The sequence below is a fragment of the Syngnathus scovelli genome, chromosome 2 (assembly GCF_024217435.2).
Source record: "Syngnathus scovelli strain Florida chromosome 2, RoL_Ssco_1.2, whole genome shotgun sequence".
NCBI lineage: Eukaryota > Metazoa > Chordata > Actinopteri > Syngnathiformes > Syngnathidae > Syngnathus > Syngnathus scovelli.
In genome coordinates, this window is record NC_090848.1 from 12,905,210 (window position 1) to 12,919,581 (window position 14,372).

Sequence of the window (14,372 nt, forward strand, 5' to 3'; positions counted from 1 at the left end):
GAACAAGCCTGGTGGGGGGAAAAAAAAGTTATGAAGTATAATCGGATCATGGCCCGTGCGTGTTCCCATGAATGTTTTGTTTCGTACAAAATGTTCAGTGCATGTTGAGGAGTCGTGCAGTCACCGAGCGTTGAACACATGGATGAACGCCTGGGAAAGAAAAGAGCGCAATTCTCCCTTGTCTGAGAGGAGGGACAGGTATGTTTTTCCGTTTCCAAGGACTGCGTTGCTGATGTCACCGCGGAGGAGGAGGGCACCAGACAAGGACAGGTGCGCAGCGTAAAGTTGCATATCCAGTCTGTTTGGATCGAGCTGGGAAACAAACAGCTGATACGGTGATCCGTGTTTTGACTGCAATTTCATCAACTTGGCCGACGAATTCCTGATTTTTGGGGGGATCGGGATTGAAACGAGGAAAACTACCGGGCACTCACCAAGTCCACTTTGCACGGTTATATTGGAGTTCAACCGAGAAAAAAAAAAAAATAAAGCGAAGGCCCAGTTGTATTTCGTGAGTGCACAAGGAGGGGGTGTGGGGTTGAGACACCCCAGTACCCGAAACGACACTTTCCGTCTCTATGCGACACTGACGCAGCCGGTTGGCCTCGCATGCAAAGAAGTGATGCGCAAGTGATCCAGTGGAGCGACCGACCACCTTCGATGTGTGAGAGACCACTTATCATCGAAGTGGAATATGACATTTGACTTGTACGATCTGCAATGATTCCCCGGTGCGTCACTGCGTCTTAGCACCACCAGCCGCCTTCAAGGACGATCGTGTTCGGACTGCAAAAAGAGCATCCAACAATGTCCAAGACGCTCAAAAAGAAGAAGCATTGGTCGGCGAAAGTCCAGGAGTGCGCTGTATCGTGGGGGGGATCCGGCGACCTGGTCACGGTGGTGGAGGTGCGTGGCGGCGCCGAGCAGGGGGAGTTCCCCTATCTCGGCCACATTGCAGCCGAGGCAATGGTGTGTCACGCCGGAAGACTCCCTGGCAGCGGGGACGTGCTCCTGGAGGTCAACGGCACGCCGGTGAGCGGACTCACTCACCGGGACACGTTGGCTGTCATCCGCCACTTCCGAGAGCCCATCCGCCTGAAGACAGTCAAACCAGGTGTGTGCGCCTTTTGATGTGTGTGTTTGTGTGTGTGTGAGAGTTCGGAAGCTAAAGGTCACTTCCATGTTTTCAGCATCTGTTTTTGCTGCAGTACGCTCCCGAACACGCGCGTGCATGTGAGAGAGCGAGGCTACATCTGGCAGCACTGCCACATCAGCTCGCCGACCTTTGTCTGAACTCATTTTGTAATCTTCTTTGCATCCATGCACGAACATTGCTATTGAGATGATTCCGTGCTGTGTGGAGACCTTGACGTATGAGTTTGAATTCATTCCGTGCCACACTCAGTTCCCTATTGAAATGAATTGAAAGGACATTAATCCCTCAAAATACAAGATGAGTCTCATTCCGTTATCTTCAGTGACGTGCAGTGAGATTCAGGCATGTTCTACTGTAGAGGCGGATGCAAAAATATAAACCCAAAATAAGAATGATCCTTGTACAGCATTTCAATTTTCATGGAAACCGACTGAGCGTTGTATGTTGACGTACATGTGAGCTATTTGTCATGTCAGTGGTGTTGCTTTGGCAACTTTGTTTCACTGCACCACCCGGCGGAGAAAAGACAAGATCTGTCAGACTGATGAAATTACCCGGCGCGTAAATCATGGGGCTGTTGCATTGATACAGAAAGATATTTTGATAAGCTTTTATCAACACTGTCTGGAAAAAGTAGCAAGCTGTTTTGCGGCCACAATTTCACAATGTGGCCATAGCTGTGACACTCTACAGGAATGTGTAAATGGCTGATTTGTCTGCTCGGTGTTGTGCAAGCAAGTTGTAGCACCATGGCAAATCTAAATCCAAACCAACCCGTTGGGCCGACATTCCTTTGTGCCTCAGGGCGTAACCACGGTCACATGCTTTGCCGTGTTTACATCCACGCGTACCTGTTGATAGTGGTTCTTTAAAGTCTCATCTGGGGAAGATGGCAAGATTTCATCGCAATGCAACTGTTATTTTTTTTTTGGGTGTAATGTTACAAATCCTGCCACAAGTTGTCTCAGGATATTTAGGACTGACATCAGAGGCTGTTCAACACAACCTGCTTTGAATGCATGGTTTTGGAGTCTGACTATATACTCCAGGCTTTTTGATTGTTGGAAAGGAGTTTTAGAATTGTGGCTTGACTTCATCGGGACGGAGTTGACACTTAAAGCACTCAAACGTTGCGCAGTCAGAAGCCTCTTGCGTTAAGTGGCTTACAGTAAATACACATCCATAGATGGTGCAGTAAGGGAGAACACTTAAGTCATTTTGTATTCTTACAACGTGTTCACAGGGGATAGTTAATCAGCAATATAACTCCAGTTTGACAAGTTCATATGGGCTTCTCTGTTCCCCCTGTGGGTCCCCACTGTGTGTTTATATCTCAGTCTCTTTTCTCATGATTAATTCAAGCCTCATCTTTCATTTATGGCTGCCTGATTCTGAGATGAGGTGGCTCAAATGATAGCACCCTGGTGGAAAAAGAAATGTTGTAAAGTTGGGAGAGAGGATAAATTACGCAGCATGTTTTGCTCATGTACAGGAAAAATGGAATCTGACAAAAAAGCGTGTCGTGTTCGTCCTGCTTTCTGTAAATGTTTGAGTTGTCGTAGTTGCAGTTTTTTTAAAATTGTTTATTTCAAACACGTGTGTGGCTGTCAATGAGTTGGGCCTCACCTCATTTTCATTTTCTGTGAATTTTAGACATTTTGTTCTCTTTTCAACTGTCATTATTGCAGTTTAACATGAGTCTCTCAATACCATTAATCTGAGGATTGCTTTATTATTGTAATATGGCAACCAGAACTTTTTTTGATTTTTTTTTTTTTTCCACACTTTTTGGGACGTGACTACTTTAAAGATGGACATAATTTGCTCCGGTTTAGATTTGTTGAAGTAGCTGCTGCCGAGCAAGCTATCAATTTAGTGTGCGGATTTACCAATAGTTCTCACATTACACATCGAGCAATTTAGAGTCTAGAATTAACCGAAGAAGCATGTGCGAGAGAACTTGCTAGCTACTCCAAAAGTTCCAACGTAGATTCAAAGATTGTTCAAGTTAGTAGATTTGATTTTGATTCAAATTCAAGTTCTTACGATGTGCCATCATTTGAGCCCAAATCAGGAAAAAAAAAAAAAAAAAAACACATTTAAATGATTCATGTCATTGTCACTGCTGTGCAAATGTTTTGAAATTATATCCAGCCAAGATAATTGAGGTAACGGAACGATCAAATGAAGCTTTGAGACTGTTGTGAGGGAATAACGAAATGAGGTGGGCATAAAATAGATTTTTCTCCCCCTAGTCTTCTTGTCATCCCATAATGAGTGGAAGCTAGCGACAGAGTAAGAGCTTGCTCCTTTTTGTTGCAACATAGATTGGCAGACTAGAGAAGTCACGGAAATGAAGATCTATGATTCAATAGACGGGTGCAGATGTGGACAGAGCCCTGCAGCAAGCAAGTAATCTTGACAGCTGATTGAAGTGAGATTCTTCCCAACGCACAATCACGGCACTTCGAGTTGGGCCCATCTGGTGTCTTGGTTTTCTGGCCATCACCAGCTGAGACAATAAGCAAAACGGCATTGCTGCTGCGGTAGGATTCCCGTGTAAGATATTCCTATATTGAGGGAAGTGATGCACACCGAGGGTTGCAGAGTTAGGAGAATTACGTACGAGATAACGGAGATCATTATTAATCTCAGAACTGAGGGGCGATTATGCTGCCATTAATCATCAATCAACATTTGTTGTGACAGCATTCACTCGTCTCAATCCAATTGTCCCTGAAAGCCTCTTTAAGTTAAAGATAAAAATAAATCTGGAGTGTTTCCGTGATTTTCTTTTTAAAAGCGTCACACATAGGGACAAAACGATGTTTGTGTTTTGAGATGAGTCTGCTGCTTGCGCCACATTAATGGATTAGCTACACTATTTGATGTATTTTAATTTTTGTAAAGAAGTGCTGCATGGGGGTGTGCCTCTCACCCACTTTTAGACATGGGGCTCAATAAGTGGCCATTTCAACTAATTGCATGTCATACCTATTTGCTGCACAATCATATTCATCATTGCAGTCTGCGCCTCATCAATCGCCCTGTAAAGTAGGCATGACGGAACTCTGTCTATTCATTATAAACCCAACTCAATGAGTTGGTAATATTAATTGTATAGGCATTGTGTTGATGGAAACAGCAAGGTTTAACTAAAGCCGAGAGCTTACGTCTTGAATATTTCTACTGAAGTAGCGGCTCTGATATCTATTGGTAGCACATTCCTGAGCTCTAAAAACCTCCCTGTGATGCTTTGCCTAGCTGCCATGTGGTGATGTAGCGCAGCTGCTGCTTCTTGCTAAATCTCAAAGTGAAAACAAAAGCTTTCAGGTGTAAACACACTCATTTCACTGGTGCTATGATCAGAGTCAACTAAATTTTGGTTCAGTGACTCCACAATAACATATTACCTTGGGGAAAAGGCCATCTTTGCTATATGACAAATACTGTAAAAAAACAAAAAAAAAACATTCACGTTATGATGATTTGTTGAAAGAATATAAAGATTGCAACAAACATTTTTGATCACTCAGCCAATCCAAGCTACAATTGCCTTGTTGGGAGAAGGAGGCGGGCATAATTATGAATGCAAAGTGTATACTCATGCTTGTTGGAAATGAGGTTCCTGAGTGGCCTCATTAGAATTCATGAACGTATGGCCAATTTGGTTTGTTTTGCTTCCAAGTCTTACTCGAAGGTGATTGATCATCAGAACCAATCTCATCCCTTTCCTCCATAGCATCTGATCCTTTTCATGTAACTTGTGTATTTGACTCGCACATGATTTATATGTCTCATTCGGGAAGAGTGAAAATGAGCTCGTCGGGGTCGGCAACTATATTGTCATTCAGCTCTTGAGCGCTTTGTGTCATTTGGTGTTAATCAACCAATTTGAGAAGCTTCCTGCCCTTCATTGGTTATTGCTGCTCTTTAGTGAGTGTCAGGCTTGTGCGTAATTTATTTTCAAAGTAGATACACACATAGTGTCATTATCCACAGGTTTTGGCGCCAGCCAAGCTGCCCTCCGGCTAGCTCCAGAGAACTTTGAGTAAATTGACACAGGAGGTCACATGTTTATTAGTCACGGTTAAAGAATGCGGAAGGACGTGCTACTGGTGATGTCACCGTGTTACAACCAGTGGAGGATCCTTGTACTGTTCTTGTTGACTTAGTTGAAAATATTGCTTGCGTTAAGTTGCGGGGCTTTTACAAATGACTCGACTGTCACAGTGTGCTTGCTGCGTGGCTGACTGAGCATTCATCTGAGATTGAGAGCTATGTGTGGAATGCAGTTATTTTGAATTGTGAGACTGGTTTACACAAAGCCACCAGTGTATTGTTACCAACAATTTATTGTCATTAAGTTCCGAGCCAACAATTGAAATGATTTACTATTTAAAAAATCTTGGCTTATTTTGAACAAAGTTGTTTTCTTTAGCTTAAGGGAGTAAACAGTCATTAAAAAAATATATTAAAAAAAATATATAAATAAGCTACTCCAAATTGTACAATTTTAATTCTAAACGAGCACATACTTTTGCTATTTGCTATTTAACATGATGAATACGGTGGGAAAAGTAATTTCAATGTGGTTGTAAAAGGACGCAACTTTAGAGGAATCTGGTTGAACAGGTGGCAAAGAGGCACAGGCTGTTGGCTGTTTTGAATTTTTGCTGAAGGAAACTGAAAAGAAAAAAAGGCACTTTGGAATTGAAAGTATCTTTACATCTTACACTATTTGCTATGTGCATTTCAGGGGCGTCTATGCGTTTAGTCCATAGGTCTTTCGATTTATCCGACTTAATCTATCTCTTAATGCCACCACAATTATGTCACGATTATAGAATACATCAGTACGAAATGAATGTGCGATATTACAGCATACAAATGTCCCACATACAGTTTAAAATCAATAGTGACTAATCAATAATAACAAGACAAAAATTCAAAAATACATCATGAGAGAGATGTTGATTATTAAATTTATTGATTAATACAGAGCACTACAGATGTGATTTGCTGGCTAAACATTTTTAATCCATGAATGGGGGGGAAAAATGCAAAGCTCTTGTGGGTTTCTTGGTATCTGACTTCCTCTTTGCTGCCTTAGCAGAGCTGGACTGGGGCGGGTTCGTCTGTTTACAAGCACCAAAGTGACCAACACACACGTTTTGTTGACCTCCATGACCTCTCACAGCTGTCAAGCACAAGGCGGACCATATAAGAGCCAGAATTAAAAGATCCGCATGCTGTGAAGTTTGGGAACTGCTATGTCGTCAGTCCCTCGGCTGCTATTATCTCACACACGTTTGTCTTTTGTGTGTGTGTGTGTGTTGCTGTCACGATTATGACGACACTCTGGGATTGTTTTGCTGCAGTAAATAATCTCTCCCAGTTGCTGCTTGATTCGCAGTTGAGGTCGTAAAAAGTTTTCCAGCCTATGCTTTTATCTGGTTTCAACAACCCGTTTCACTTTAGCGTCTGCATTTGGCAATTTATGATGCTTAATTCTTAAGCGCAAAGCATAATGTTAGCCTTTCCAAATGTAATGTGATGAAGTAAAATGAAAAACTGGGCACCAGTTGAGATGGATGTGAGCAATGAGTTAGGGAGTCACCGATGTTTACTGAGAGCTGGCTCGTGATTGGCTGTCTTTGACATCGTTTGACATGGCTGGCTAAAATGCCCACTCAAGGCTAAGCAAATTGCTTATCTTCAATAATGTGTTCAAACTGGCAACAATCCTAACACGGACACTTCGAATTGCCTATTTTTAATATATTAGTATTAGCCGTTTTATATGCTAGCTTCAGTCAGATTTTTTGCAGGGGATTTTTCTTCTCGCAACTGCGATAATGGAAAGGAGACCTGTCAATCATTAAGTGTCTCTGCCTCCTGAATTCTTGTCAAAACAAGATAAGGAATGAAACCAACTGGGTATCGTCACCGCACATGCACACCAACACTTAAAAACTACTACGACTTTCGAGTGATGCATTCGCTGACTTATTAACTTCGGCTCTGAGTCACATACGAATGAATGTTTGTCCTTTGTAGTGACTTGCTGGCATTCTGCCTTTGTGGCACTTCCAGTTTGCAGCTTGCAATGTTCTTTCTTCTTGTCACTGAAACCAGAAACACTCCAAAAATCAATCACTGGTTATTTTCAACCCTTTCTTACACAAGCTAGTCTGTGCCGTATTGATCTGTAATTATGATGCAATATATATGACAAAAAACAACTTTTTAAATGACTATGTTGTTTTGTTTATCTGGGTGTGAGTCAGACCTTGTAAATATACTGGATACTGTTATTGATGTAGTGCTGCCAGAGGGTTTGTCTCAAGTAAAATCACTTAAGTTCGATCCCTGAAGGTTTTAGTTATTTTTTTTTAGCCCCCAAAGGAAGGACATTATAAAGGAGACCATAGGCCTCATGAATGCTATAAAATTTCTTGAATTGCAGCATTACATATTCTGCTCATAACACACTGGCATTAAAAAAAAAAATCTGTACATTCAGAGATTCTTCTATCAAATTAGCAGCGGCATGACAAAGGTAATTATGACTTGAGTACAAGGCACCAATATTTTTGAAAATCGAATGGTACGTTCCAGAGATATTGAGCTTATGTGTAATATTGCTGGTGCATTGCTTACAAAATCACTCGTTTCTACATTCACTCAGTGGCATAAAGCCTAATGAAGCACGACATTTTGGATAATGAGTAGCTGCGAGTTTCAAGGAATATTCTAAATTGTGCTGGAATATCAGTATTTACGAAGAAAGGGCACATTTGTAGGCATCGATTGAATTTCCGCAGCTACAATTGATTCTTTCATTACCCTGCTATGGGGGGACTTTGTCTTCAATTTGCTTCAAGTAGTAGCTGTTTTAATAATAAGCTCAACTGGGCTAAAATTGCTATTTACAGTACATGGTGTGGGTGTGTGAGAGTGTGTGTCAAAACAGTTTGTATGTAGCTGTAAGAATTTTTCCTATATTACTGGAAAACATTGCATTGCGCACTGTTTAGGCTTTTCAGGTCCTCAGTGCCCCGTTTGTCCCAGCCATCTGTTTGTATAACCCACTTTATTGTCCATTTTATCACGATGCTGCAGCGAGCACTGTTGCGCCAGCATGAAAATTTATGACCAGCTTTGTCTCAAGCAAATAGCAGCGCGAGCCTAGCATCGGGAGTCGTGACACGAACGAGTCAGCGCCGCAGTCTCGGCTTGATGCTGCATGAAGCAAACCCCAAAGCTTGCTCCGAATCAACACTGACACGTTTTCACTTTAATTTTTATATTTTCAATCTCTTGTAAACAAAAGGGTTCATTTATTCAGTGATCATAGGTTTGATTCAAAACATATATCATGTTGACCTGGTTTTGAACAAGTTTAATTTTCGGCTCTCTTGTCACATTCCTGGACCACACTTCAAGAGAACCATCCACATACTTGCAGACAATGTTTACGCTCAAGATTTCCTAAAGGTCTGCTGAGACTCATTGGATGATCCAGCTCGGTTGCAAATGTCAAAATTGGCTGCTGGGTAAAATAAGGTGACAAGGTGCCAAAGAAGCGTCACTTTTTTTTTTTTTTTTTCCTGTCTGCCGCCATCATTTTTTTCTTTGTGTTCCTCTCGCTTAATGTATCTCTGGATGTGATTATGAGTAAAGTGGAGCAGGCTTCGCACTCTTCTGTTTCTGCTTGAAAAGAAAATGGGTCCTTTCTGGCACGCACATCAACACCATCAAACACATTTTATGAAGAAGAATCAATATGAGCGATCGTGTAAAAGGGACCGGGTTCACCTCACTCTGCCCGTTTTCCTTTGCTCTGCTCGTAAAACCCGCCACACTTGTTTGTTGGTTTCGGGGGAGTTTCTAGGCAGGATTGTATTTCCAGCTCGAGAGACGATGTTTACTTCCAGCTAACTTAAAGATCTGTAACTTTTTGCACCCCACTGCTGTCTCGGACGGGATAATGGATGAAAATATGGCACCGTGGTGCCCAGCTACCAGTCACTATCGATTTACACCTGTTCAATGGGTATTTTCTTTCTGCCGTTTAAACTTTCAAGACCAGCATGGCTTGTGTAGGGTTTAGAATAACACAGAGGCCGTGAGCACTTTCATCTGCAGGTGTACTCAGCAAGAGCAGTTGAAGGGCAAAGGGCTGCTTGGTACAAAAGAGATGAGACACTCTCAGGGTGTGTGTAAATTGTGCACACGCTCGTGTTGGAAAATCGAGGAAGAAGCTGCAGTGAGACCAATTAGCTGATTCCTTGATCCCGCACCCTACAGGGGTTCTCTTGCAAGAGAGCCCCAGCGATGCGGCATTGCGGCATCGTGAAGACGCGCTGGCTGCAGCAGATCAAATGAAGCAACCCTAATGCCTCACTCTTATTTTTTTTTTTTTTTGTGTGTGTGTGTGTATGTGAGGATTTGTCAGATTTCTCCTCCTATCGCTTTGATCACTTTCACACATTGTTGGTTTCCTCATTTGCATACGTTCCGGCAACGACTGAGCTGAGATGCCCGACGATAAATCTATACTTGCCATATGCATGAATCACTCACTTGTAAAGTTGTGCCTGTCAATGTGTGATCATAAATCTAACTATTAATAGAGACGAAGAACATATTTATAGGCTGCCTTCTTCTTCTCATGGTAAATGGTTTTCATTCCCTAATTATATGAATAATTTTGAATGTTTGAATACAAGCCATTGTTGTCAGTTTGCATTTTGTCGATAACTGCTTTCCTTTCTGTGCAAAGCTTTGACCATCTTTTTCTCTTTATTGTGTGAAATATTGTTTTTTGATCCAGTTTGCAACTTTGCATGCTTGTACTAATTTCCATAACTCTTTGTGGTTCCGATACGATCTATGCTTTTGCTCTAGATGTTTTGGCCGACAGGACATTTTGAATATTTTAAGCTTAATGTAGTTTTTGGAGGGTGTTTTGTAGATTTTTTTTTAACACATAGATACTGTAACTATGACACTGTTTATTAAAGATAACAGAAGAGGAATGTTTTGGAAGACAAATTGCTTGGGTGTGGCCCAATTGCTGTCACATAATGAGTTGCCTTGAGTATTAGGTTTGCATTTGGCAGATGGAAGGAGGTACTTTGGATTAAAAAAAAAAAAAAGTTAAACTGTAATTCCAGCGTGGCTAATGAAATGTTTTTGTTTCTTCTTTGTACCTTGAAATGAACGATATATTCATTTCAACACAATTATTTATTTCAAACTCATGATTGAAAGCAAAATAGTTAAAAACAAAATCGAAATATTTCTGGACCTGATTCTACGTACTGTGTTCTTTGCGACTCTTAATTTCTCTCTTCTCACTGGGTGAGCGGTTTCAGAAAAGTTGCATATTAATGTGAGATAACACTAGAGGCAGGGAAGCTCTGCAGTGAGAATGTCTGATCCCGTCCTTCGCTGAGCTGAGGAGGAAGAGCAAAAGATGTGGCTTAAGACGAGGGGCGGTCTGAACTAAGCCCTCCGCCCCATCTGGAAGGAAATTAACCACTCGGTGTGTGTTCGTCAGAAGGCAAAATTAAGTCATCAATACCATCAGTAAATTACGGCCAATTGAAGATAATGGGTCACCAGAAATGTCACAAAAATCATGTTTTGATTAATGTCACACTTTGCAGTCTATTTTATAGACAGCACACTCATGAAGATCAATTCTCTAGTGATGCTTTTAACTGTGTTCTATTTATTAAATGAATTTTTTTCTTGGACCACAAAGCGTACCAGATTATTGGGCGCAATATCAACGAAGGAGTCTATATTCACATGCATGTCAAATAGTTTATTGTAATTGTACCAATATTGATTGGATTGATGAGCGCTATTATTCTAGGTTCGGATCAGGTCTCGCGTGATTTTCTTCGCGGTGCGACACATGGGACTTGCATCAAGCGGAGGGTCTCCAATATTTGTTGACAGGTCAACAGCTGTAAACAATACAATGCAACTCTGCTACAAAGTGTCTCTAACCAGCCCAATATGATCTCACTGACCTCTGAGCACAATCTCTCCCCTTAGGAGAGCTTATACTACTTACTTATAATGCTCTGGAGTCTTAGCATTCATTCGGAGTCATTACTCAAGAGCAAGAAATATCTCTCGGGACTTAGAGAAGGAATTGAGGGGTGTGCTAATGGAGCCATTGTTCTTGCAATGTGGTGGTGTGTGTGTGTGTGTGGGGGGGGGTGCTTGAGGGGTTTATATTAATGTATGTGCGTGTTGTCAGGGGACAGACTGAGCTTGAGTCAGGTGCTGGCGTGCCTGGTTGAGCCTCGTCTTGGGGGTCAGAGGAACAACGGGAGCGTGTTTTTGCTGCAACTCTGCTGGAACCCAGCTGAGGTATTATGAACACGCACATGGTCACACTTTTTGTAGTTCAGTGAGCACAGGGCCAAGTCATTGTTAAGTGAACTATGGATTAGTGTGTGTGTGTGTGTGTGAGAGAAAAGGCTGCAGACATGCACTTGTGTGTATTACATGGGATTTCCCGCTCCTCCAAGCAGACTGCCCGTTTCAAGATGGCCCCCCCTTGTGAAGCCAAGCGTTCACGTTGCGTGTACGCTCTCTTCTCTCTGTTTTGCTCTCTTATCTCACCGCTTCATTTGCCTGCTGCCTTTCAGCCAACAAAGAGAGATGGACGGCACTTTTGCTTTATCATGCCATAACAGGTGTGTGTGTGTGTGTGTGTGTGCTCAGATTTTCTTTGCTGCTTTGTTCGCTCTTCATCCATGTGTAGATGTTAAAAGAGACAGCTGCAAGAAGGATTCAAAAACTCAATAGTCCCTCCCAAATGTTGTTTTCCTTCCGTGCAGACCTCTGTCAGTCCAGTTTTCAAGGCCTTTTTAGTCATGCTTGCCTCATTGCTGCATCACTCCATGTTGCCTGCTTGCTGACTTTCTAAAGAGTAAAAATACAAAGGTTTGAAATATTCCAGTTTTGCTCACCTCAGCTGCTGTCCATCCGTACCTATACTTATCGCAATTTTTTTGTTCTCATTCTTACTTTTATAGATGATTTATTTGCGCCAGGAGAATTTTATTTTAAAGTTTTTGACGTGACAGCTTAACAGCCAGACCTTTGTTGTTTTTGAATGATGTACAATTTCTCTTAAACTAAATGTCACATGACACCAATAACGCAAACCATACCTACTCGTTTTATAAATCATATTTTCAGTCAAACACAGGCCCTGAGGAGGTCACCTGGTTTGATTTATCCAGAGTCTTGTTTTCTCCCTTACCATCTGCTTCTCCCCTTTCTGTCTGTCAGCACCTCCAATCCTCTCGTAAAGCTCACCGAAGATGTACACAGGCACTGAAGGCTCAGAGAATTACATAGTGCATTCTCTCCTTATGACTGTTACAGACTAGTCAGCGTTTTCAAGTTGCCAGATGTGCTCTCTCTCTCTGAGAAAACAAGTGTCTGACTGTAAACTTTAATTCAAATTTGGTGAGTGAAAATCAGTTGTCAAGATGGTAATAAATCCACCTGGCTTCATTACTCTCCTAAAGTTGAAAATAAAGAAAGACAGATATGTTCCGAGTTAATACTGATTATTAGCAACCAAGCAGGCTGATAACAAATATTTGAAGCTGATATTTATTTGTGGTGCAAAGGAAAAATATCTCCCAAAATTTGAATAGTAGATTCTTAAACACTTGTCTTAATATACCTTTAAGTGTGTTTGTTAAGCAGCTTGCAAACTGGTAAACGTACCAACAAATACAGTTGGAAGCTTCCAGCATATCTTCAAAATGAATATTTCAATAAATAAATAACTCCCTTTTCTAGAGTAAAGAAGTTGATACAAAAATTTAAATATTACTGGAATGCTAATTTTTACTGATGTTTTAAATAAAAAAAAAATCCAAAACATGATGCAGTGACAAAATAACCCAGTTATTGATCTTTTATTGGTTATCAATATGCTTCAAAATGGCAAATAGTGGCAGTGATAATTGATAATCAGTCTATCTCGAGCTGAAAGTAAACACAAAAATCAGTATGGTGAGTTTCAATTTCAATTCCATTCAACAGCCCCCTCCCCTAAAAAATATGCAGCATTCATGTAAGCCAAAACTCTTCTGTGAATGTTTTTAGAAATAAGTCCAGAAATATTCTCTAATATTGTTTAATGGGCCATTGTTTTACAGGTGAACATGAAAATGATTCACAGTAATGTTCTGACCAATTTTAGTTAATAATAACTTTCATCTTCAGCACATCGCTACTTAAAAACCATTTCGGCAAAAAGTCACTAAATTGGCTCTTTGTAACAAAACAACTTTTTGTGGTCCAGCTGCTTGCTGCATCATCTCTCTATGTAACTGTGCATCAATCTTCATGGTTGGAGCGTTTACTCAGGCTGCTTCCTCTGTCAAACCCCTGCACGGGTTGGATGTCAACCTTGCAGCTTCTTAGTCAAGTTCTGTAGAGCACAGAGTGGAACAATGAGTGGGAAGGGCAATGAGAATTCCTGTGGTAGCGTTCCATTCATTGTCATAGCTGTGCGATCCAACTTGACAAAAATATGTGCTTATCTTAGCCAAGTGTTTGATCACGGTTTCAGCATGTGTTACCGAGTCAGCATTAAATAAAGTGTACTTTAAGGCAGCCTTTTGTAAACTTTTTCTTTTAGCCACGGACCCACTTAACATCTCCAAAGACGTCCTTGCTCTAGGGATAAAGTGTTCCAACCTTTGTCAGGCTAAGATACAAAACTTCCAAGTGCAGTAGTGATGGAAAGAACAAAAAGCTAATATTAATTATAAAAAATATTGTCATTTAGCAATGGAAACGACTGTTAAATTTGCAAGCCACTCGGAAAGATATGAAAGAGTGCTCATTCTGAATGTAACAAAGCCACTATTGATTTTCGGTGCTTTTCAAGTGTATTTTAATGAGCAGAATCTCATTTGCAAGCCACTCTTTGATAACAGCAAAATGCAAATACACTGCTGGCTAATGAAAGAGCCACATGCATTTGATTGATTATTTAAGCTACTTTTAAACAAGGGTAAACAAGGATATAAATGGACTCTAAGAATGAACGATTACATAAATAAATAAATAAATAAATAAATAAATAAATAAATAAATAAATAAATATATATATATGTATATATGTATATACGTATATATATGTATATATATACACGTA

General features: G+C 40.8%; 1 protein-coding gene across 3 annotated transcripts in view; it reads left to right on the forward strand.

Annotated features, from left to right (window-relative positions):
- The window catches only part of LOC125989152 (membrane-associated guanylate kinase, WW and PDZ domain-containing protein 3), a 55,125-nt gene continuing 40,753 nt past the window's right edge, over window positions 1–14,372 (forward strand). Inside the window, exons 1-2 of one of the 3 annotated variants that reach the window (XM_049755209.2) lie at window positions 2–664; window positions 751–1,114. In XM_049755209.2, coding sequence (XP_049611166.1) covers window positions 808–1,114 — 307 coding nt within the window. In that variant the 5' untranslated portion in view covers window positions 2–664; window positions 751–807. Of the gene's footprint in view, window positions 1,115–14,372 lie in introns of all 3 variants that reach the window. The other 2 variants (XM_049755210.2, XM_049755208.2) reach the window with 2 other exon arrangements.